The sequence below is a fragment of the Nannobrachium achirus genome (genome assembly GCF_963921795.1).
Source record: "Nannobrachium achirus genome assembly, chromosome: 16".
Classification (NCBI taxonomy): Eukaryota; Metazoa; Chordata; class Actinopteri; order Myctophiformes; family Myctophidae; genus Nannobrachium; species Nannobrachium achirus.
This window is the reverse complement of record NC_137823.1, coordinates 13478132-13495898: the sequence shown is the minus strand read 5'-3', so window position 1 is coordinate 13495898 and position 17767 is coordinate 13478132. Positions and strand designations below refer to the sequence as shown.

Sequence of the window (17767 nt, the reverse complement as noted above, 5' to 3'; positions counted from 1 at the left end):
CGACGTTATGTTAGCATAATTGTGCAGACAGCGCACACGCACATTTACATAAACATGTAAGTGGGGTTGTATCAACCAATTCAAGCGCTGAGCAAATACATTGAACAAAGAATTTATCAATAATTGGACTTCAAGTAAACAAAGACAAAGTGAAGCCATTGTCTTTGGAGACAAAAGTCAGCTCTCAGCAGCACGCTTCACTCTGTAATGTTAGAAACTAAAAACCAAGCCAAGCCGGAATTTCACCAGTCACCAATGCAATTATAAAGTGAGCCCACTATCACTGTGAGAATCAATGTTCAAGGTGAATCAATGTGTACTTACTGGTAACTCTACTCTCATATTTGTATGTGTTTTATATTAGCTTATTCTTATGTTCTATTCTCTTCTGACCCCACTTTTTATGTCTTTCTTTTGCACTTTGTCCTAATAGTTTGTGTAAATAACTCTAAACTGCTTCTGCGTTTGCAGTTCTGGGGAACATCTCTGCTCCATTTGGACTGATCCAGCATCAGTGTAAGCCATTTACCATGAGAGGGAGTGGGTTGTTGGCTGATTTACTACCGTTTCAGGGTTGTGGCACGAGGACCCACGACCCTCGAATGGTAAATTTTTCTACCACTTCTACCATATAAATGAAAGAAAACACAGTTTTTGCAATGTTACAACTGCAACACAACAGTGGGCGGGGTCCATGAGCCAACTCAAGTTTGTTGACTGATTTACCACTGTTTTAAGCAAATCAGAATCCAGTATCTGAACATGTGACCACAAAAAGTGGTAGAAATACTTACACTCTCCGCTCCATTTGGACTGATCCAGCATCAGTCTGCTCTTGGCCTTGTCCAGCTCCACCCTCAGTCGGTCATGTTTGAGCCTCAGCTCTCTGATCTGCTGCTGTCTCTTCTCCAGCATCCTGAGCCTGGCGTTGAAGTACAGCAGACCCTGGGGAGAAAGCAACCAAAGAACAACTACCAGTAAGACTCCCTAATCGGGAGATAAGCGACCGTTGGTCGCTTATCTCCACAAATAGGCCAAAAGTTTGTTTTACCAATTATTACACTCTATGTGAACATTTACATCAACAAATCCCAAGTACTATGCAGAACGACCCATTTCAAGTTTTTAATGTACAACAATATTTAGAAAATAGGTCTACAAGCTGACAGTCCTCGTCCCTTATATTCCCATAGGTTATATGGAGATCTCAGTGTTTGTCAGTCCTTGTTCATTTATGCCCATATATGGACATCTCTATATCTACTGTAACAGTCCTTGTCCCTTTATGCCCATATATGGAGATCTCTTAACTGTAAGTCCTTGTCCCTTTTATGCCCATATATGGATATTCCTGATGTCATCAGTATATGAACATATATGGGCTTTCTGATATGCCCATATATGGAGATCTCTTAACTGTAAGCCCTTGTCCCTTTTATGCCCATATATGGATATCCCTGATGTCATCCGTATATGCCCATATATGGGCTTTCTAATATGCCCATATATGGAGATCTCTGTATCTCCATATATGGGTATAAAAGGATACTTCAGGTCTGACATCAGGTTTGTTTATATTGGGTTGCTAGGTTTGACATCACAAACTCTATGGGCCATCTGACCTAGAAATCTATATTTGGGCATAGATGACTCATCGTGACCTCATCACACGTGTGACCGACGGACGGCCGGTGGAGGTTTTCATACTAAACTGCGACCTTACGGTCGCAATAAAATAAAATAAAATAAAATAAAATAAAATAAAATAAAATAAGGCTAATACTATGAAACTAGTAAGAAATGAGGTCGCGCACATGGTCACGTCCACGCATGCACCTGGGTGACAGCAGACTGCTGGGTGAGCGCTGGCGATTTAGCATGGGATAATATATATATATATATATATATATATATATATATATATATATATATATACATACAGACCTGGTTGGTTGTTTAAGTTGGACAAATATAAGGTCAAAATGTGGCCATATTTTCCCAAATATGCATAGATGTCTGACGTCATAGACCACATGAGACTGACACAATGTGTCCATATATGGGCATTCCCAGATTAATATTGGATCTGGACAAGGACGGAATTCATTTCCTAGTGTGACTCACGTTCCGGTTGGTTGTTTAAGTTGGACAAAATTTGCTTAAAGAATTGCTTAAGTGTGACAGAGTACATGAGGCGTGACGGAGTGTGACATGTGACGGACGGACGGACAGACATGATCTGCAGGTTTTCATACTAAATGTGACCTATACGGTCGGCGGTCGTAATAGAATCTATAAAAAAGCAGTGTAATTGTGAGAAAGAGAGTTGTGGAGTTAGCTGAGGAAATCACATTGAAGAGGTGGGTTTTTGAGATTGGTTTTGAAGGTGTGGAGGGTGGGGGGCTTCTTTAGAGTATTGTGGAGTGAGTTCCACAGGGTTGGGGGCAGCAAATCAAACACTCTAGTCTACACCCTGGGTAGTGGCTACGGATAATATGTGGACGTACCTTTTCAACATCCTGGAACGGTTGCTAGGAGACAAAGTCAAGAAAAAACTCAATTAACGAATACACATCTAATAAACACTGTCACAGCCTACACAATGATTTAATACACGCACACACCTGCACACGCACACACACATTCTGGAAAAACACACACGCACACAAGAAGAGATGAAACACTTTCAATCACTGTTTGTTAGAGCAGAACTAATTGACACATTAGCATTCATCGACGCACGCAGTAACGCACGCACGCTCGCACACACACACACACGCACACGCACACGCACACGCACACACACACACACACACACACACACACACACACACAGAGTGGCCACACAATGGCAGGCTAGGACTGAGGGGATGAATTGGAGATGATCTTTCTCTTCCTAATTGAAAGGAACTCAGCTCTCCAAGGGAACTCAGCAGTCAGCAGTGGTGTAAAGTCATTTACAATTTTCAATAGGCTACTTTTACTTAAGTTCTACTCCACTACTTCTCAGATGCAAATATTGTACTTTTTACTCCACAATAGATTATTATTACAAAACATACATTAACCTCTTCAGCCCTGTATACATTTCGTCCATTTGAAAATAGACGATCTACAAGCTATCACAACGCATTGTGAGCTTGTGGATCTGCTATATTCAAAAAATATATATATATATCCACAACTTTCCAACATCCCATCGTGCATTGCGCAGAAGGCGAGCGGCATATCCGGCATCCCAGCCGAGTGTGATCTACAAGCTCACAACGGTTGCATCTGCGACACGATGATGTGAGCTTGTCTGCAATTAACCGGAAGTGTCCCGCAGATAATGCTACAGTAAAGTCTTGCGGAAACAGGTGATATATTTGAAAACCTAAAATGGGACATTCTGCACAATGAGTGCTTTTACTTTTGGTACTTTAAGTACATTTTGAACCCAATACCGTTGTACTTTTACTCAAGTAGAATTTTGAATTCCGGACTTCTACTCGTAAGGGTGCCCTCACACCAAAATACCTATGAGAGTGGAATCCGCGTTCCGCCAAAGCATTTCAATGAGAAGGGAGCGTTTTTTGCAGAAATCCTCTGCCGGCATGAAACCGCTTCACTCTCATTTAAATGCATTGGCGGAACGCGGATTCCACTCTCATAGGTATTTTGGTGTGAGGGCACCCTAACAGAGTGTTTCTGCATTGGAGTATTGATACTTTTACTTAAGTAAAGAATGCAAGTACTTTTTTCCACCACTGAGTAAAGGGACTCAGTTCTCCACAAAGCATCACATCAGTGTCCTCTCTCTCTCTCTATCTCTCTCTCTCTCTCTCTCTCTCTCTCTCTCTCTCTCTCTCTCTCTCTCTCTCTCTCTCTCTCTCTGCATGCTTAATGACCCGTAGAACCACAACCACACCACTGTCACCCTCTATCCATCAGCTCACAACCACAGTATACACTGTCTTCCCCGCGACCGCAGTTTTCCCAGTGAACCTAAGCGCAACGGTGGGGGCGCGGGAGTGTGGGGAACACACCACTCACTATTGCCGATGATGGAGAGGTTATATAGCTTCATGTATTGAGAGGCACTCTTGCCGATTTCGTTAGAGACTCGTCGCCAATTGCAAGATATTTAAAAGTTATTTGGGGCCATGATGATAACCTCTGCAAGATCGCGGTTCTACTAGTTTTAGAAGCCTTTTTCAGAAGTTAATTTAATGTTTTCCATTTAATGATTTCCTTTATCCTCATCTAATCTTGCACATATGCATGCAACTGTTTTCGCCAGGCTTTAAGGCCTAGTAGGCTTTTCAGAAGTTAATTTAGGCTAATGTTTTCCATTTAATGATTTCCTTTATCGTCATCTTGCGCTAATGCACTAATAAGCTCGCAACCCTCCTTGCCCATCGGCCCCCCTCCGTTGCGCTAATGTTCACCGGGAAAACTGCGGTCGTGGAGGGCGCGTCTTCCCCTTTCCCTCTCCTCTCCTCCCCTCTCCTCTCCTGCCCCTCCCCCGCCTCTCCCCCTCTCCCAGACACCAGTTCAATCTAAACCAATTAAGAAGTGACAGTAATTGTTTGTGTGAAATCTTCAATTAGTGACACGTTCAATGAGGGAGTGAACGGTGGCATGCCATGATGGGGGGTTCAACAGGCCCCCCCGCTTGTTGCGTGTTCATCCATGTCAGACGCTAAATTAGGGACAGCTAACGTATTCACATGCTAATTCCTCATCTATATGCTTGAATCGACGGGTTGCATATTCTGACGAGAGTCTGGAAATAGTGGTAAATATTAAACCAGCTCCCAGTGGTTGATGAAGTAGCCGACACACGACTAAAACTAGACTAAAATAAAATTAAACTTTTCAGATGACTAAAACATGACTAAAACTAAATGACATTTCATTCAAAAGACTAAACTGAATAAAACATATGTTCTCAAAATGAACACTACTGAGATGTCATTGAACGCATCTCACAAAGGAGAGAGACACTGGAACAATTTTATGTGGCTTGTGACTAGGGATGGGACGATACACAATATTATCGTTTATCGTGATAAAAAACAATCACGATAATCGTATCGTGGAGATTTCATTTATCGTGATATCGTCCTCCGTCATGCACTGGGATCAATTCACCTTTTATTTGCCGAGCTGCATATCCGGCACCACTTAAATCCTCTATTGGTAAAAGGTACTGGATTATACATACTTGATACAGTCTGATACAGATCTACTATTTTTTGGCATATGTTCCGCCCCAGGATAATGGATTTTGATTATCGCGATAATATCGTAAATCACGATTTCTTTCGGCTAAAGAATGGTTCAGACGCTGTGTTCACGTTCACTCTACCATTGGAAATGAATATAGACTCCAAACCTACTTGCTTCAAAAAAACAAACAAAAAAAAACGGAAATGCTGTATCTTGCTATCGCCATCTTGGTGCTACATTGTTTTATTTTATTGACCATACTTGTACTGTTCTCCATTTTTGTCTAATAAAATATTCAATCAAAAAACCTCCGACGCGGCCATGACGTCCCTCTTCCGCTGCAGTCGCTCCACGTCGTCGATCTCGTACACCTTGATCTCGAAGGGCTCCTTCAAGGCCCCCCCGCCCAGAGGGGGCAGGTCCACCCACTGGGCCCCCCCTCCCCCCGGCTTCCTGCCCAGAGAGGAAGTGTCCGGCATGGGGGCGGGGATGAGCCGGCGGCGCTGGAAACCTGGAAAGCATAAATGATTTAATAATGAATAAATAGTGATTAAATAAAGAAACTAACTGTAACTGGCTGTTTTCCGAATAATCTAACTGCACTGATATTGTTTATGTCCTTTGTACATTTGTGTACTTCTGCTTATGTGGACATAAATAAACATTTCATATGTATGTTGGTGTCTGTGTCTGTTTAAGCCCCTATCCCAATCAGAGACCAGCATTTCTGGCAACGTCATCATCAACAGCCAATGAGGGACGAGCATTCCTGGTGATGCCAGTGGTGACGTCACTGGCATCGGGGGTGGTGATGCCAGTGGTGAGCGCACCTCATGGCTCTGCTGGCGCACAAGCAGGCCATACATGGCCTACTTGTGTGCTAGGCGCAAGTTGGCACCTTGACAGAGTGCAGTTCTAGTTATAATAGTGTAGTTTGCATGTTCTCCCTGTGTCTCCTAGGGTACATAGGTATTCCCTCACGATACTATACTGCCTCCCCCTGGCCATAAAGTGTTCCTTCCACACGCTATGTCCAGCTGGGGAAACTCCCCCCTGTCAGGTGAAAAAAAGCGGCTTGGATTCCTCATTCATAGGTCAGTCCGTTGCTCTCTTCAGGTTGGCAGAGGGAGAGTAGTGCCCAGGATTAGACAATTGACACCAGGTGAAGAAATTGGTTACAAATGTGGAATAAAACATTTGAAAAACATTCTAATAATACTAGTGAAACTTGATATGATCAATGGTTCTCAATATGGGGTCCGGGGGACCCAGAGGGGTCCTTAGAGGAGTTAAGCATCTGTGTCTGTAAGAGTCTGTACAAGTGGAGGTTACTCCAAACTGAGAGAGGAGAACATCACCTTGACCTCCCCTGGCGCTGCAGCCACACAGCTGTGCTGATACAAGATGTCATCTACATGTGGGGAGGTTGTACCGTCTTGCCCAATGTTTCTGGAACTGTTCCAGAGGGGAGGGAAGGCCACTCAGCCTGTGTCTTGGGGAAGGCTATGTATGTCTATGGAGGATGCAACCACAACCTGACTCGACACACTGGAAACAAAATGCTGCAGGAAATCTACAAGTTGGATGGAATGGATGGCACCGCGATGGTCTGGTCTTTAGTTAACGCCAGAGGCACTCCACCAGATGCTGTTTGATATGCTCACTATTCCACCTTCATTGGGACAAAGATGTTTGTACTTGCGTGCCGAGGGGACCAGCAGGACCGCTGCCACCACATCAGAGTGTTTGACATGGACACAAACTGCTGGCTGAGCACGCCTTTTTCTGCATGGCCTCTTCCGCAACACCCGGACCATTTAGCTTTTACCTTCAACGGAGAGCTGTGCGTATTTGGCGTCCCTAACTGTGTACCGAACAAGGCCTCAAATGAACTGTGCAAATTCAACCCAGAGACTTTCTCCTGGATGATTCGGAAGTGCTGTTGCATTGTGGGAGATCGTGTCATCGTCGTTGGACAAAGCAAAGAATACGGAAATCCTGATGACCTGGACATCCTAGACTTAAGTCCTAGCCTGAAGACGTTACGCAAGCTTTACACTACAGGAGGGCAAATTATCCTTGATGAATTCTGTCTTGCTCACACTCACCGTTGCCCCGTTTCTTGGGCGTCCTGGAGACTCTGCTGCGGTTGGACGAGGACACTCCGCTCTCGCTCATGGAGTCATGGGCAGAGGACGAGGTGCCTGTGGTCTCGCTGTCCCTGATCATGCTCTCGTAGCCGCTGCTGCCGCCGCTGGAAGGAAGTAGGAAGTAAGTACGTAAGTACGTAAGTAAGTAAGCGCTTCACATACAATAAAAATACAACAATTAAAAAGGAATAGTTTTCAAGTGGTTTTTAAAAATACCCACAGACGCTGCAGCTCTCAGGACCTGTGGAAGGGCATTCCATAGCCTGGGAGCTATAGCCTGAAATGCTCTGTCACCTTTGGTTACAACATTTCTATGAGGAACTGACTAATAGACCCTGGTCGGCTGACCTTAGGGCAGGGGTCTTCAACATTTTCAGGCCAAGGACCCCGTAGTTGAGAAAGATGAAGCAGGGGCCCCCACAACCTTTTCATGGATTCCATATCGTTTCATTGTTTGACAGCACAATCATCAGTGTATTTTGGATTCACGTCAATTGCTGTTTCCATATATTTTCATTGTTTGACAGCACAATCATCAGTGTATTTTGGATTCATGTCTATTTGTTTTTCAGATATTTAACCACTTGAACCGTTAATACTTAATAAACTTGACCTTTCACTCTGTACGTAGTCTGATCTTTTCCCCCTCTACACAAAAAATAGCAGTCCTCCAAGCTCACAACAGCGCGAGGCGTTGTGAGCTTGTAGATCTGCTATCTTTTGGCTAAAGTTCTCAGAATATGGACACTACGGTTCAAGTTGTTAATATAAAAATGGAGAAAAGAGAAAGGTTTCTATCACATATTTGGAGTACCCAATGCAGTAACTCTGAGGACCCCCTATGGGTCCCGAACCCCCTGTCGAAGACCCTTGGCTTAGCGTCCTGCTCGGCCCATACCATACCTGTGGTAGAAGAGGGCGGTGCGGCCCATGGCGGGGGGCAGCTCGCCGCTCAGCACGCTGCTGTTGTCGCTGCCGTGGCCGCTGCTGTAGCGCTGGGGTCTCCGTGGCGCCGTGATCTTGCTGTAAGGCGAGGGGAGCGGCGGCGGGGAGTAGGTGGGTGGCCCTCCGGCTGCGGCTGCACCACAGTGACAGAATTTCACATCTTGCTATTAATGCCAAATATTTCGATTTCGGTACGATATATACGATATTACGGTACAAATTTCATATTCAATACTTTTTGTTGCAACAGTTCAGCATTGTTAGAAAGACAGCGTGATTAACAAGTCAATATCACTCGTTTTAAGTGCTATTGGGTTCCCACACTTGCTATTTGATAAATGTTGCAAAAGTGAAAACTAAGCTTCAAAACAATTGCAAGTCAGTTTCACTCTTATTTTGAATTCCTCTGACAGAAAGTAAAACGCTTACTTTCCTAGGACGCACACTCTTATTTTGAAGTGTCTACTCTCGTGCTAACATGCTAAGTCAAAGTCACGGCAAATCACTGAGTTAAATTTCACCTATATATTTATTCATACACAAATATAAGGGCGAAATTGCACTCAGTGATCGCAAAAGGCAATGATATGGGCGATATATCGGCCATATCGTTGCCTTTTGCGATACTGATATTGTGCATGTTCATAACGCATTAACAATATGATAACAATACAGTACATTGTGCAGCATTACCTCCGGCGGCACCGCTTGTTCCGCCGGCGCCGACATCATCACTTCCTGCAATCCCCGAAGCGTGAGCAAACTGCTTCCTCTGGCTAGTGGAGGCTAGCTCGCTGACGCGACTGTTAGCCGCCCTGCTAATGGCTTGCTTGGTTCCCATGATGGTCCCCCTCCCCGGTTTAGTCGTCGCCGCAACAGAGCGGGCCGGGGACTTCCCGCTCGGAGGTAGGCTGATGTTGCGCGCCGCCGCAGCAGCCGGTGTCGCTGGCGTCGCGTTCTCCGGCAATTTAAAAGAAACGGCGAGAGTTTTGGAACTGCTGCTGGACAGCGTGCGAGACCTTGATCCGCTACTGGCAACGAGCGATCGTGAAGTGGTGCTCTGACCCTTGAGCTGTGTGAGTTTGCTTGTTGTTACGAATACAGTGGCAGAAGACGAACTTGAGGGGGAGGAAGGAGGAAGTACAGAGGTGGAGGCAGGAACTCCGAGTCTGGGCACAGATCTGGTGGGTTAGATAGATAGACAGATAGTTAGTTTTATATCAGTTGTGATTCAACAACAGAATACAGAATAAAGTCAACAATTATGTTTTGACTGAAAAGGTACGGGCTGAAGCTGAAGCTTATTATGCCCACCTTACTAGAGAATTATATTGTAATATGATATTAATATGATATATATTATGTACAATATGATATCGACCGTCAGGAAGCAACTTAGTATAGAAACGTGCATCACACGCTGTGACACTTTGCTCTCACATGTAATTCTGCTATACTTTTGCCTAGCACATGACTTGGGCCTTTTTTCCGCCAATAGGGACGAGCTGTAATTGTTGAAGCACCACCCCCTCTGTCTACTAATCACGTGCAGCAGCTGTCACACTTTGCTGTCACACTTTGCTGTCACCAGTGTTGGGCAAATTACTTTAAAAAAGTAATTAATTATAGTTACTAGTTACTTCTCCAAAAAAGTAACTGGGTTAGTTACTGAATTACTCTGTAAAAGTAAATAGTTACTAGGAAAAGTAACTATTTGCGTAAAAAAGTTTGCTTAATTTCAGTTTATTTAACTTAAAATATTTGTATTATATAAGTAGGTAAATATAAGTATTTTTTAAAGTAAATTAGAGAGAAAAAAAACGATTCAGACACATTATAGTATTTTCTGCCTTTCATTCTTTTCAAGGGAAAAAATACCTTATATCGCTTTTTTGATGCCTTCCATTATTATTCTCAAGGGGGAAAAAACACCTCATGTCATTTTGCTTTACGTGTGGAGACAGAGAGGAGGGGAGATCTGTCACAAAGAAAACTAAAACTAAATAGGCAATTATACATCGACATTTAATCTCTGCATAAATATTTAAGGATGCTATGCTTATAATGATTGCAAGCAGAGTTGTTATCAACAACACTCACGGAGTACTGACATAACCTAATGAGCTCCTAGTGACTGGACTGGAGACAAAGAGAAGCTGCAGCACATCAACGTTAGAGCCAAATCAATAGGGGAAATCTGCTAATCTATTAATGAAATGGTGTCGCCTGCCGAATATAGACAATATACAGGCTCCCTATGTGTCACCATGCTTGTGGATCTATTGTTTTTGGCGAGTAACATCAGATGGATTCACTCACGGATCACGGGCAACTCTGTGAGTCATTTATTTATTTATTTTTGCAAGACCGACACACAGGGTCTCTCTCTCTCTCTCTCTCTCTCTCTCTCGTTATACCCAACACTGGCTGTCACACATTGCTCTCACAAGTAACTCTGGCATACTTTTGCATAGCAGCGTGATTTCAACTTTAAAACGCTCACATTACTTGGCACTTTTTCTGGCCAATAGGGACGAGCTGTAATTGTTGAAGCCCCGCCCCCTCTTTCCTCCTGGTGGCTGAGCTTTAAACAGCCATAACTCCAGTTCGCAGCATGGTACCGTCTCGAAACTTGGTGTCTGGACTTAGATGGCCAATATGGACAAGCTGTAATTGTTGAAGGCCCGCCCCCTCTTACAAGTCTGTTGTTTCCGCCCGCCCTGATGGTCACTTCTTGCCCTTAGGGCGTCTTACTGGTATATATTATGTACATTTTCTTTTATAGCAATAGTTAATTAATTTTAACATTACAATATAGCAATAACAATAATAATGGTTTACATTTGGCTACTGTGGCACCACAATATTGCAGAATTTGCAGAGACAAAACAAGGTACCATACCTTGTTTTGCCGTTCCCTCCCAGGCTGGGGCCGCTGTTCTCCCTGGACAGGCTGGGCCTGGACCCGGCCGAGGCCTGGCCGCTGTATCGTTCCAGAGACGCCACGCTGCCGTAGAACCGGGAGCAGTCGCCTTTGGCGCCCCGCGTCTTCAGACTCGAGGACGCCCTGGCAGACCCGTGATCAGCCTTCAGACTGGACGTCTTGTAGCTGTAGGAATCCGCTCTGAACCTCGCGGTGAACTCCTCCTCCGAGGACAAAGTTTTGGGAAGCCTCCCGGCCTCGCCGCCCGTCCTCGAGGCACTCGGCGACAACGTGATCCTCGTCCTGTGATCCAGGCTCGACTTCCTGACGGGCGGAGCGGGAGGAGGAGAAATGTTCCCGGATCCCGATTTGGGAATCCCGCCGGTCCTCTGCCCGTTACCTTTTTTCCCCAACGACGCGAACCTCACACTCCCCGCTCCGGAAGAACCACCGTCGTGGCTCCATTTGGACTCGGAGGAGCTGTGAGGGACCGACACGGTTCCCAAAGTGGTCGCTCCTCGCGTGAGCTGCGGCATCTTAACCAGAGTGTCTCCTCTTCTGATGGGCTTCTCGCAGCCGTCCACCACCCTCTGACACAGGCTCGCCTGCGTCTTGGGCAGACGAGGCACGCTGTTGCTATTGCCCCCGGGTCTCCTGGAGGGCAGGGTGCCGCTTCGCAGCGGTTTGCCCGCGGAGAGAAACTCCACGTCTTTGAAGTCAAAGTGAACGCTTCCCTGCAGCCACGGGTCATCCCTCCTGCCTTCCTGTTTGCTGCTGCTGCCTGAAACGGCGGTGGAGGTCGAGGTAGGCTTGGCTTTCCTGGGAAGACTGGCGTGAGCCGGGTAGTGAGGGACCTAGATAGATAAATAGATACCTTTATTATCCCAAGGGAGAAAATCAGTTGCCCAGAGGCAACACAGCAGTTTAATGTTTACAAAGTTACAGATAAGTATGAAAAGAAGAATGTGCCATTTCAAAACTTTACACGTCCTGCCATTGGCAAGACAGTAGTTTTTCAGGGGATTTGCAGTAAATGTAGGTTGGAGATCAGCTATTTTTGCTAGTTTCTGCAAAAATAAGCTCTGTTCTCCATACAAATTAGAAAAGCAAAACAGGGAAAGAAACCGGTGAAAAAAAATCATTTGGAGGACATTTTCAGGAAAAGAACACAACACTATGGCAATACTTAAAGCACAACTTAACAATGCTGTGCCAAACAAAAGAGTTCATAACAGTCAAAGCTAGTCAGTGCTACACAAGTATCTCACCTGGGACGAGGCCTGGGCGCTCAGCGTGTTGGCCCTGGCTCTGGAGCCCCTCGGCGAGGCTCTGGCGGAGTCGGGGGAAGGCGGACGCCTGGCCGATACGGCGAGGGGGGGCTTGCTGGGCGTGGCGGGGTCGCTGTCCAGCTCCGAGAAGCCCACGCCGCTGTCGGTGAGCGAGCTCTTGGCGCCGCCGAGCGTCAGAAAGATCTCCCGGTGAAAGGCGGCAGGAGACGACTGCGCAGAAGCCGCGCCGTCCGGCGTGACGCCGACGCCGCTTTTGCGCTTGCTCGAGAACCTCCCCGCGGAATGACCGCGTTCGCCTTCGTCGTCCAACGATCTCACGCTCGCCTCGCTTGCCCACGAGCCGATCAGCAGCGGATTGACGCTGCGGCGAGGGTACCGCTCATCCTGCGAGGGGGCGGTGACGTCGGAGCCGACCGCAACGGCTGCGGCACTGGCAGCGGCGGCATCGTCGCCACCGCGGCGTTCGGACGACGTGTACATGTCGTACTCGTCGTTGATGCTGCTGATGATGCTGACGGGGCGCGAGCCCCGCGGGGAGCCACCGGACAGCACCTGCTGCAGGGATCGCTCGCTGCTGAAGCTGAGCAGGTTGCAGGGCCGGCCGTTGTCCGGAAGCAGGCCCAGAGGAAGCTCCTCCACCACCGTGAACACCAGCTCATCCTCTCCGTTCAGCTCCACCGGCTGCTGCAGCGTCACCGTGGTCCTCAGGATGTCCCGCTCCAAACGCCTCCTCAGCCAGGCCGCCCCCACCTGAGGAAAGGATGAGGAAAACTGTTTAGACCCACATTATAGGGCCATTATAGGGCACTGTTCCCACTGTTACCCATTTGTGGGTAGCGGACACATTTTCATTGGGAACATACATTTTTGGTCTCCTACATTTTGTTGAAAAAAAAAATCAAAAAACATTCCCAAAAAAGCAACATTTCTCATGAATGAAAAACAAATTCAACGTTTATTTTTTCTTTCTTTCTTTTGTAATTTCTTTAAGAAATCTAAGAAAAATCCAAGAAATAACATAAATTAGAAAACAAATGTTCTGATAGTACTAGTTGCTATAGAATGGTCCATGTTTGGACTTCAGCCTTATCCCCTGTCTGGAGAAAGAGGCAGTTTCAGTTGCTCCACCAAAACTTTTGGGTGACAGGTTTTCCTCCAATCCAATCCACCAAGGCCCGTCATGATTGGAGGAAGGCCCCTACATGTCACCTACATGAAAACTGAAACTGAAACTTAAGTGAAATCACTTATCCTACCTTCTACCTACCTGATTTTTGACGTGATAAACACCATCCCAAAAATACAGCCCGTAGACGACTCACCTCCACAGGGTCCCTGTGCACATGAGAAGACCTCTCCTCCCCGACAACAACAACACCCTCGGTGACGTCGCGCCGTTGTCCGAGCGCTCCTCCTCGCTCGCTGTTGTCTCCCACAGGGGGCGCTCTAGCAGCAGCAGCAGCAGGGAGGGAGGCTCGCGGTATGGAGGGAGAGTCGAAGGGTTTGGGGGCGGACAACGTCCCTTTACCGAGGTACGTCTTCTCCCGCACCACCGCCGCCGGCTCTTCCTCGGACTTCACGATCTGGGCAGACGAACGCCTGCTGGGCTTGGCGCCCGGACCCGGACCTGGAAGAGACCCGCGAGGAGACACCACCTTCTCCCCGTCGCCGCGGGTTCTTTTGGATGCGGCGTCCGTCGGGACGATCCCGCCCGCGGACGACGACGAGGGTGATTTGGAACGTTCCCGGGCGGGTTTGGCGGAGGTCGTCGTCGATGGGCTTTGGGAGGGGGGTTTATCGGCTTGGGGAAGGGAAGAGGCCGAGTCAGTGCTCTCGGTCTGTATGCTCGGTGCCGCGGCCTCTTCCACGGTCGCGGCGGGACCTTCTGTCGTGGTCACGGAGGGACCCTCTGTCGCGGTCCTAGCGGGACCCTCGCTGCCGTCGATGCAGGTCAGCCTCTCCTGGAGCTCGCGGAACGTGTCGCACTTCAGGTGGTCTCCGTCAGACCTCGGCCTGAACCAGATTAGAGGGGGGGGGGGCAAACAGTTAATGCCTGGAAGTCATTTGTTTAATCGATACAGACAAATTTACATTATTCAATTGACTTACTACCAGTAAGACGCCCTAAGGGCGAGAAGCAAGGCCGCGCTGAAACTGAGACTGACAATATGTCCATATATGGGCATTCCCAGATATGGGCTTAATATTGGTGACATCAGGGATCTCCATATATGGGTATAAAAGGGACAAAGACAGAATAATTTGGAAGTCGCCTTGCGACAATCACACTCATGAAACTGACACAATATGTCATATAAGAGCATTCCTAGATATGGGCTTAATATTGATGACATCAGGGATCTTGGCCATATATGGAGCGTAACAAGAGCCGTGACGCACGCAGGCATGGACGGACGGACAGACAGACGGACATGATCTGCAGGTGTTCATACTAAATGCGCCCTATGGTCACAATCAATTCGTCTCTGCCGGGTGGAAACCTCTCCATGTGACTGACTGAATATGTCCATATAAGCGCATTCCCAGATATGGGCTTAACATTGATGGCATCAGGGATCTTGGCCATAATATGAAGCGTAACATGAGGCGTGACGCACACATGCACGGACAGACTGACGGACATGATCTGCAGGTTTTCATACTAAATACGGCCTACGGTCTGACTGACCTGGGACGGTTGATCCTCAGCCTCTTGTTGAGCGAGGGGATGATGGGGACGGAGGCCGGGGGCCCCTCGTTGTCGCTGAGGTCCCGGTCCGAGACGGCGGCCCCCCCGGGTCCCACGTAGATCACTGTGTCGCAGGACTGCTCGCTGCTGGACGAGTAGCCCTGCTCGGCGGACCGGGGCGGGGGGACGTCCGGATCCAGGGCCACCGTGCGGGGGTAGAGGGGTCGGAGGTGAGAGGAGGAGGAGGAGGGTCTGCTGCCCCCTGCTGGCCGGCCCCCCTCCTCACAGGAGCTGTCCCCCCCGGAGGAGCTGGACGCAGACTGGATGGAGACCAACAGAAAGCACATTTTTGTTCAAATTATATTTTTGCCAAGGACATACAAAATGAACGGACAATAATATTACTAGAAACCCATAAAGAGCTAGCCCTGGACCTTTGGGGTTCCTTAACTGAAGGTGGTCTTGACCAGTGTTGGGTGTAACAGTGTTATAACTAACGGCGTTACGTAACAGCGTTAGGTTTGGCGGTAACGTAGTAAACTAACGAGTTACTTTATACAATATAGCGGGATCGTTACCAGTTACATTTCCCAAAACATAGCGGCGTTAATTAAGTATTTAAGACCTATAATTCCCTGTTCTTTCTGTTGCCACAAAGGCGGTCCGCCCCCTGATGCAACGCAGTTCTCCCGTCACTTAATTCACAAAACGTATACTCCCATTAACAAGTTACTCCAGTCAGCCAATCGCTCTGCAATGCGCGTCATCTTGAAACCAGGAAATCACTCACTGTTCTGGACTTCTGGTGCTCCGTGTGTCCTACGAAACAATGACAGAAGCTGCTGCGTCCGTCTGTAATATACATGTTGATCCTTCCTCACAACGGGGAGATATTAGTAGCGTCCGTGCCTTTAGTTTGCCCGTGTGTAAAAGTTCACGTCGGCAGGGTATTAAAGTGGAGCTACATCATCGGATCGTGTGGATACCACTCGCATTATCGGCGGCGGACAACGGTGTATTCGGACCCGGCCATTTAACTCCGGTAAAGCCGCCATGACAACGCCACAGCACCGAGGTACTGTACAGTTTAACGCTGGGGAGCATCTGCCTTTTGAAGAGGACGCATGAGCTAAAAAGGAGGCTGCACTCTTTTGTCTTTTTCATGTTTACCAAACTTCCACGCAGGTGGGTTTTAATGGTCGGTAACGGAAAAAGTAGCTTGTTACTTTACTTTTGTCATTGGGTAGCGGAGTAACGTAACGAATTCGTTTTTCAAGTCAGTAACTAACCTAACTCTCTCTCACTCTCAGAGTTATGGGGGTCCTTGAAAAGTCTAAAATATCTGTAGTAGTGGACTCCTAGTATATGCCATAGTGTCATAGTGAATGAATTTCAAACATATTTTGAAGAAAACCTGGGGAATGACATTCAGTAATTCGGTCTTATGATCAAAATAAGAACATTATAATGTCATGTGAAAACAAACTCTAGAATGTGCCACGGACACCGACAAGTCTTTGCCACAGATATAGCTATCAGGGTACGTACACATTGACATCAATCAAGCTATCGATGAAGCTATCGATGAAATACCATTCCTTACTTTTTTGGGACCTTTGTGAATCTGATACCCAATATTAGAATAAAGTCTAAAGCGAAGCATGTGTGTGTGTATGTATGAGTGCGTGCGTGTGCGTGTAGTGGTGTAGTGATACTGTACGAGTGCACTGTATACCTTGGTCTTGGTCTTCCTCATCCTCTGGATGCGTGAGGCCAGTTGTACGGTGGTCAGAGTCTCCATGTAGTTGACGGGGGAGTCAGAGACATGGGCCACCATGATGGTCCTACAGTTGATGTTCCCCAGAGCTTCTCTGAGCAGCATGGTCAACTTACTGTCCCTACAATATACATACACACACCGTCCACGACATGGTCAGTTTATTGTCTCTATATATGATTATATATGTCACCGCTAGATCGAGAATCAGTTAGATCGAGAACCGGAGCGCTCGTCGTGCGGCGCGGGGCGGAACAAGCGGTCGCTTTGATCCACAACAACGACAACGAACAAAACGAGTGCTCTTACCACGACCTAACTGAGTTACCCAATCTAACTGTAACATACTGTATATACACCTCAACTTGGTCAGCTTACTGTCTCTGGGTAATTAGGTGCATTTATATAGCGCTTTATTCCAAAGCGCTTTACATAGATTGTGCATCACATTCACCCATTCACACACACATTCATACACCGATGTTGGAGGAAACCATGCAATTTGAGTCTCAGGGCTCTATTTTGATTGTCTTAAGTACCAGCTCTTATGCCTTAACTTAAAGGCCTGTCCATACTGTCTCCGGCCACCGAACTTTGTGTTCTGACTTTCCGACGTGCAGCTTTCCAAACTCTAATCCGTGGTAATGCTTTTCAGAAGATGCGAGTGATGCCATTTTGTACTTGAACCGGACCTTTTCGACAAAAAGTTCAGTGGTCGGAGACAGTATGGACAGGCCTTTAAGTTAAGGCATAAGAGCTCTGGTACTTAAGACAATCAAA

The 17767-nt window shown here is 47.0% G+C and overlaps 1 protein-coding gene across 2 annotated transcripts in view; it reads right to left on the bottom strand.

The window, feature by feature from the left end:
* LOC308301359 (kinesin-like protein KIF26A) overlaps window positions 1-17767 on the bottom strand; it is a 161463-nt gene that overhangs the window by 13125 nt on the left and 130571 nt on the right. The window contains exons 11-21 of one of the 2 annotated variants that reach the window (XM_080745321.1): window positions 16946-17108; window positions 15211-15530; window positions 13844-14534; window positions 12501-13271; window positions 11212-12086; window positions 9003-9490; window positions 8268-8442; window positions 7323-7468; window positions 5523-5725; window positions 2508-2531; window positions 795-945 (exon numbers count right to left, since the gene is read on the bottom strand). In XM_080745321.1, coding sequence (XP_080601447.1) covers window positions 795-945; window positions 2508-2531; window positions 5523-5725; window positions 7323-7468; window positions 8268-8442; window positions 9003-9490; window positions 11212-12086; window positions 12501-13271; window positions 13844-14534; window positions 15211-15530; window positions 16946-17108 — 4007 coding nt within the window. Of the gene's footprint in view, window positions 1-794; window positions 946-2507; window positions 2532-4552; window positions 5726-7322; window positions 7469-8267; window positions 8443-9002; window positions 9491-11211; window positions 12087-12500; window positions 13272-13843; window positions 14535-15210; window positions 15531-16945; window positions 17109-17767 lie in introns of those variants that run through there. The other variant, XM_080745320.1, reaches the window with a different exon arrangement.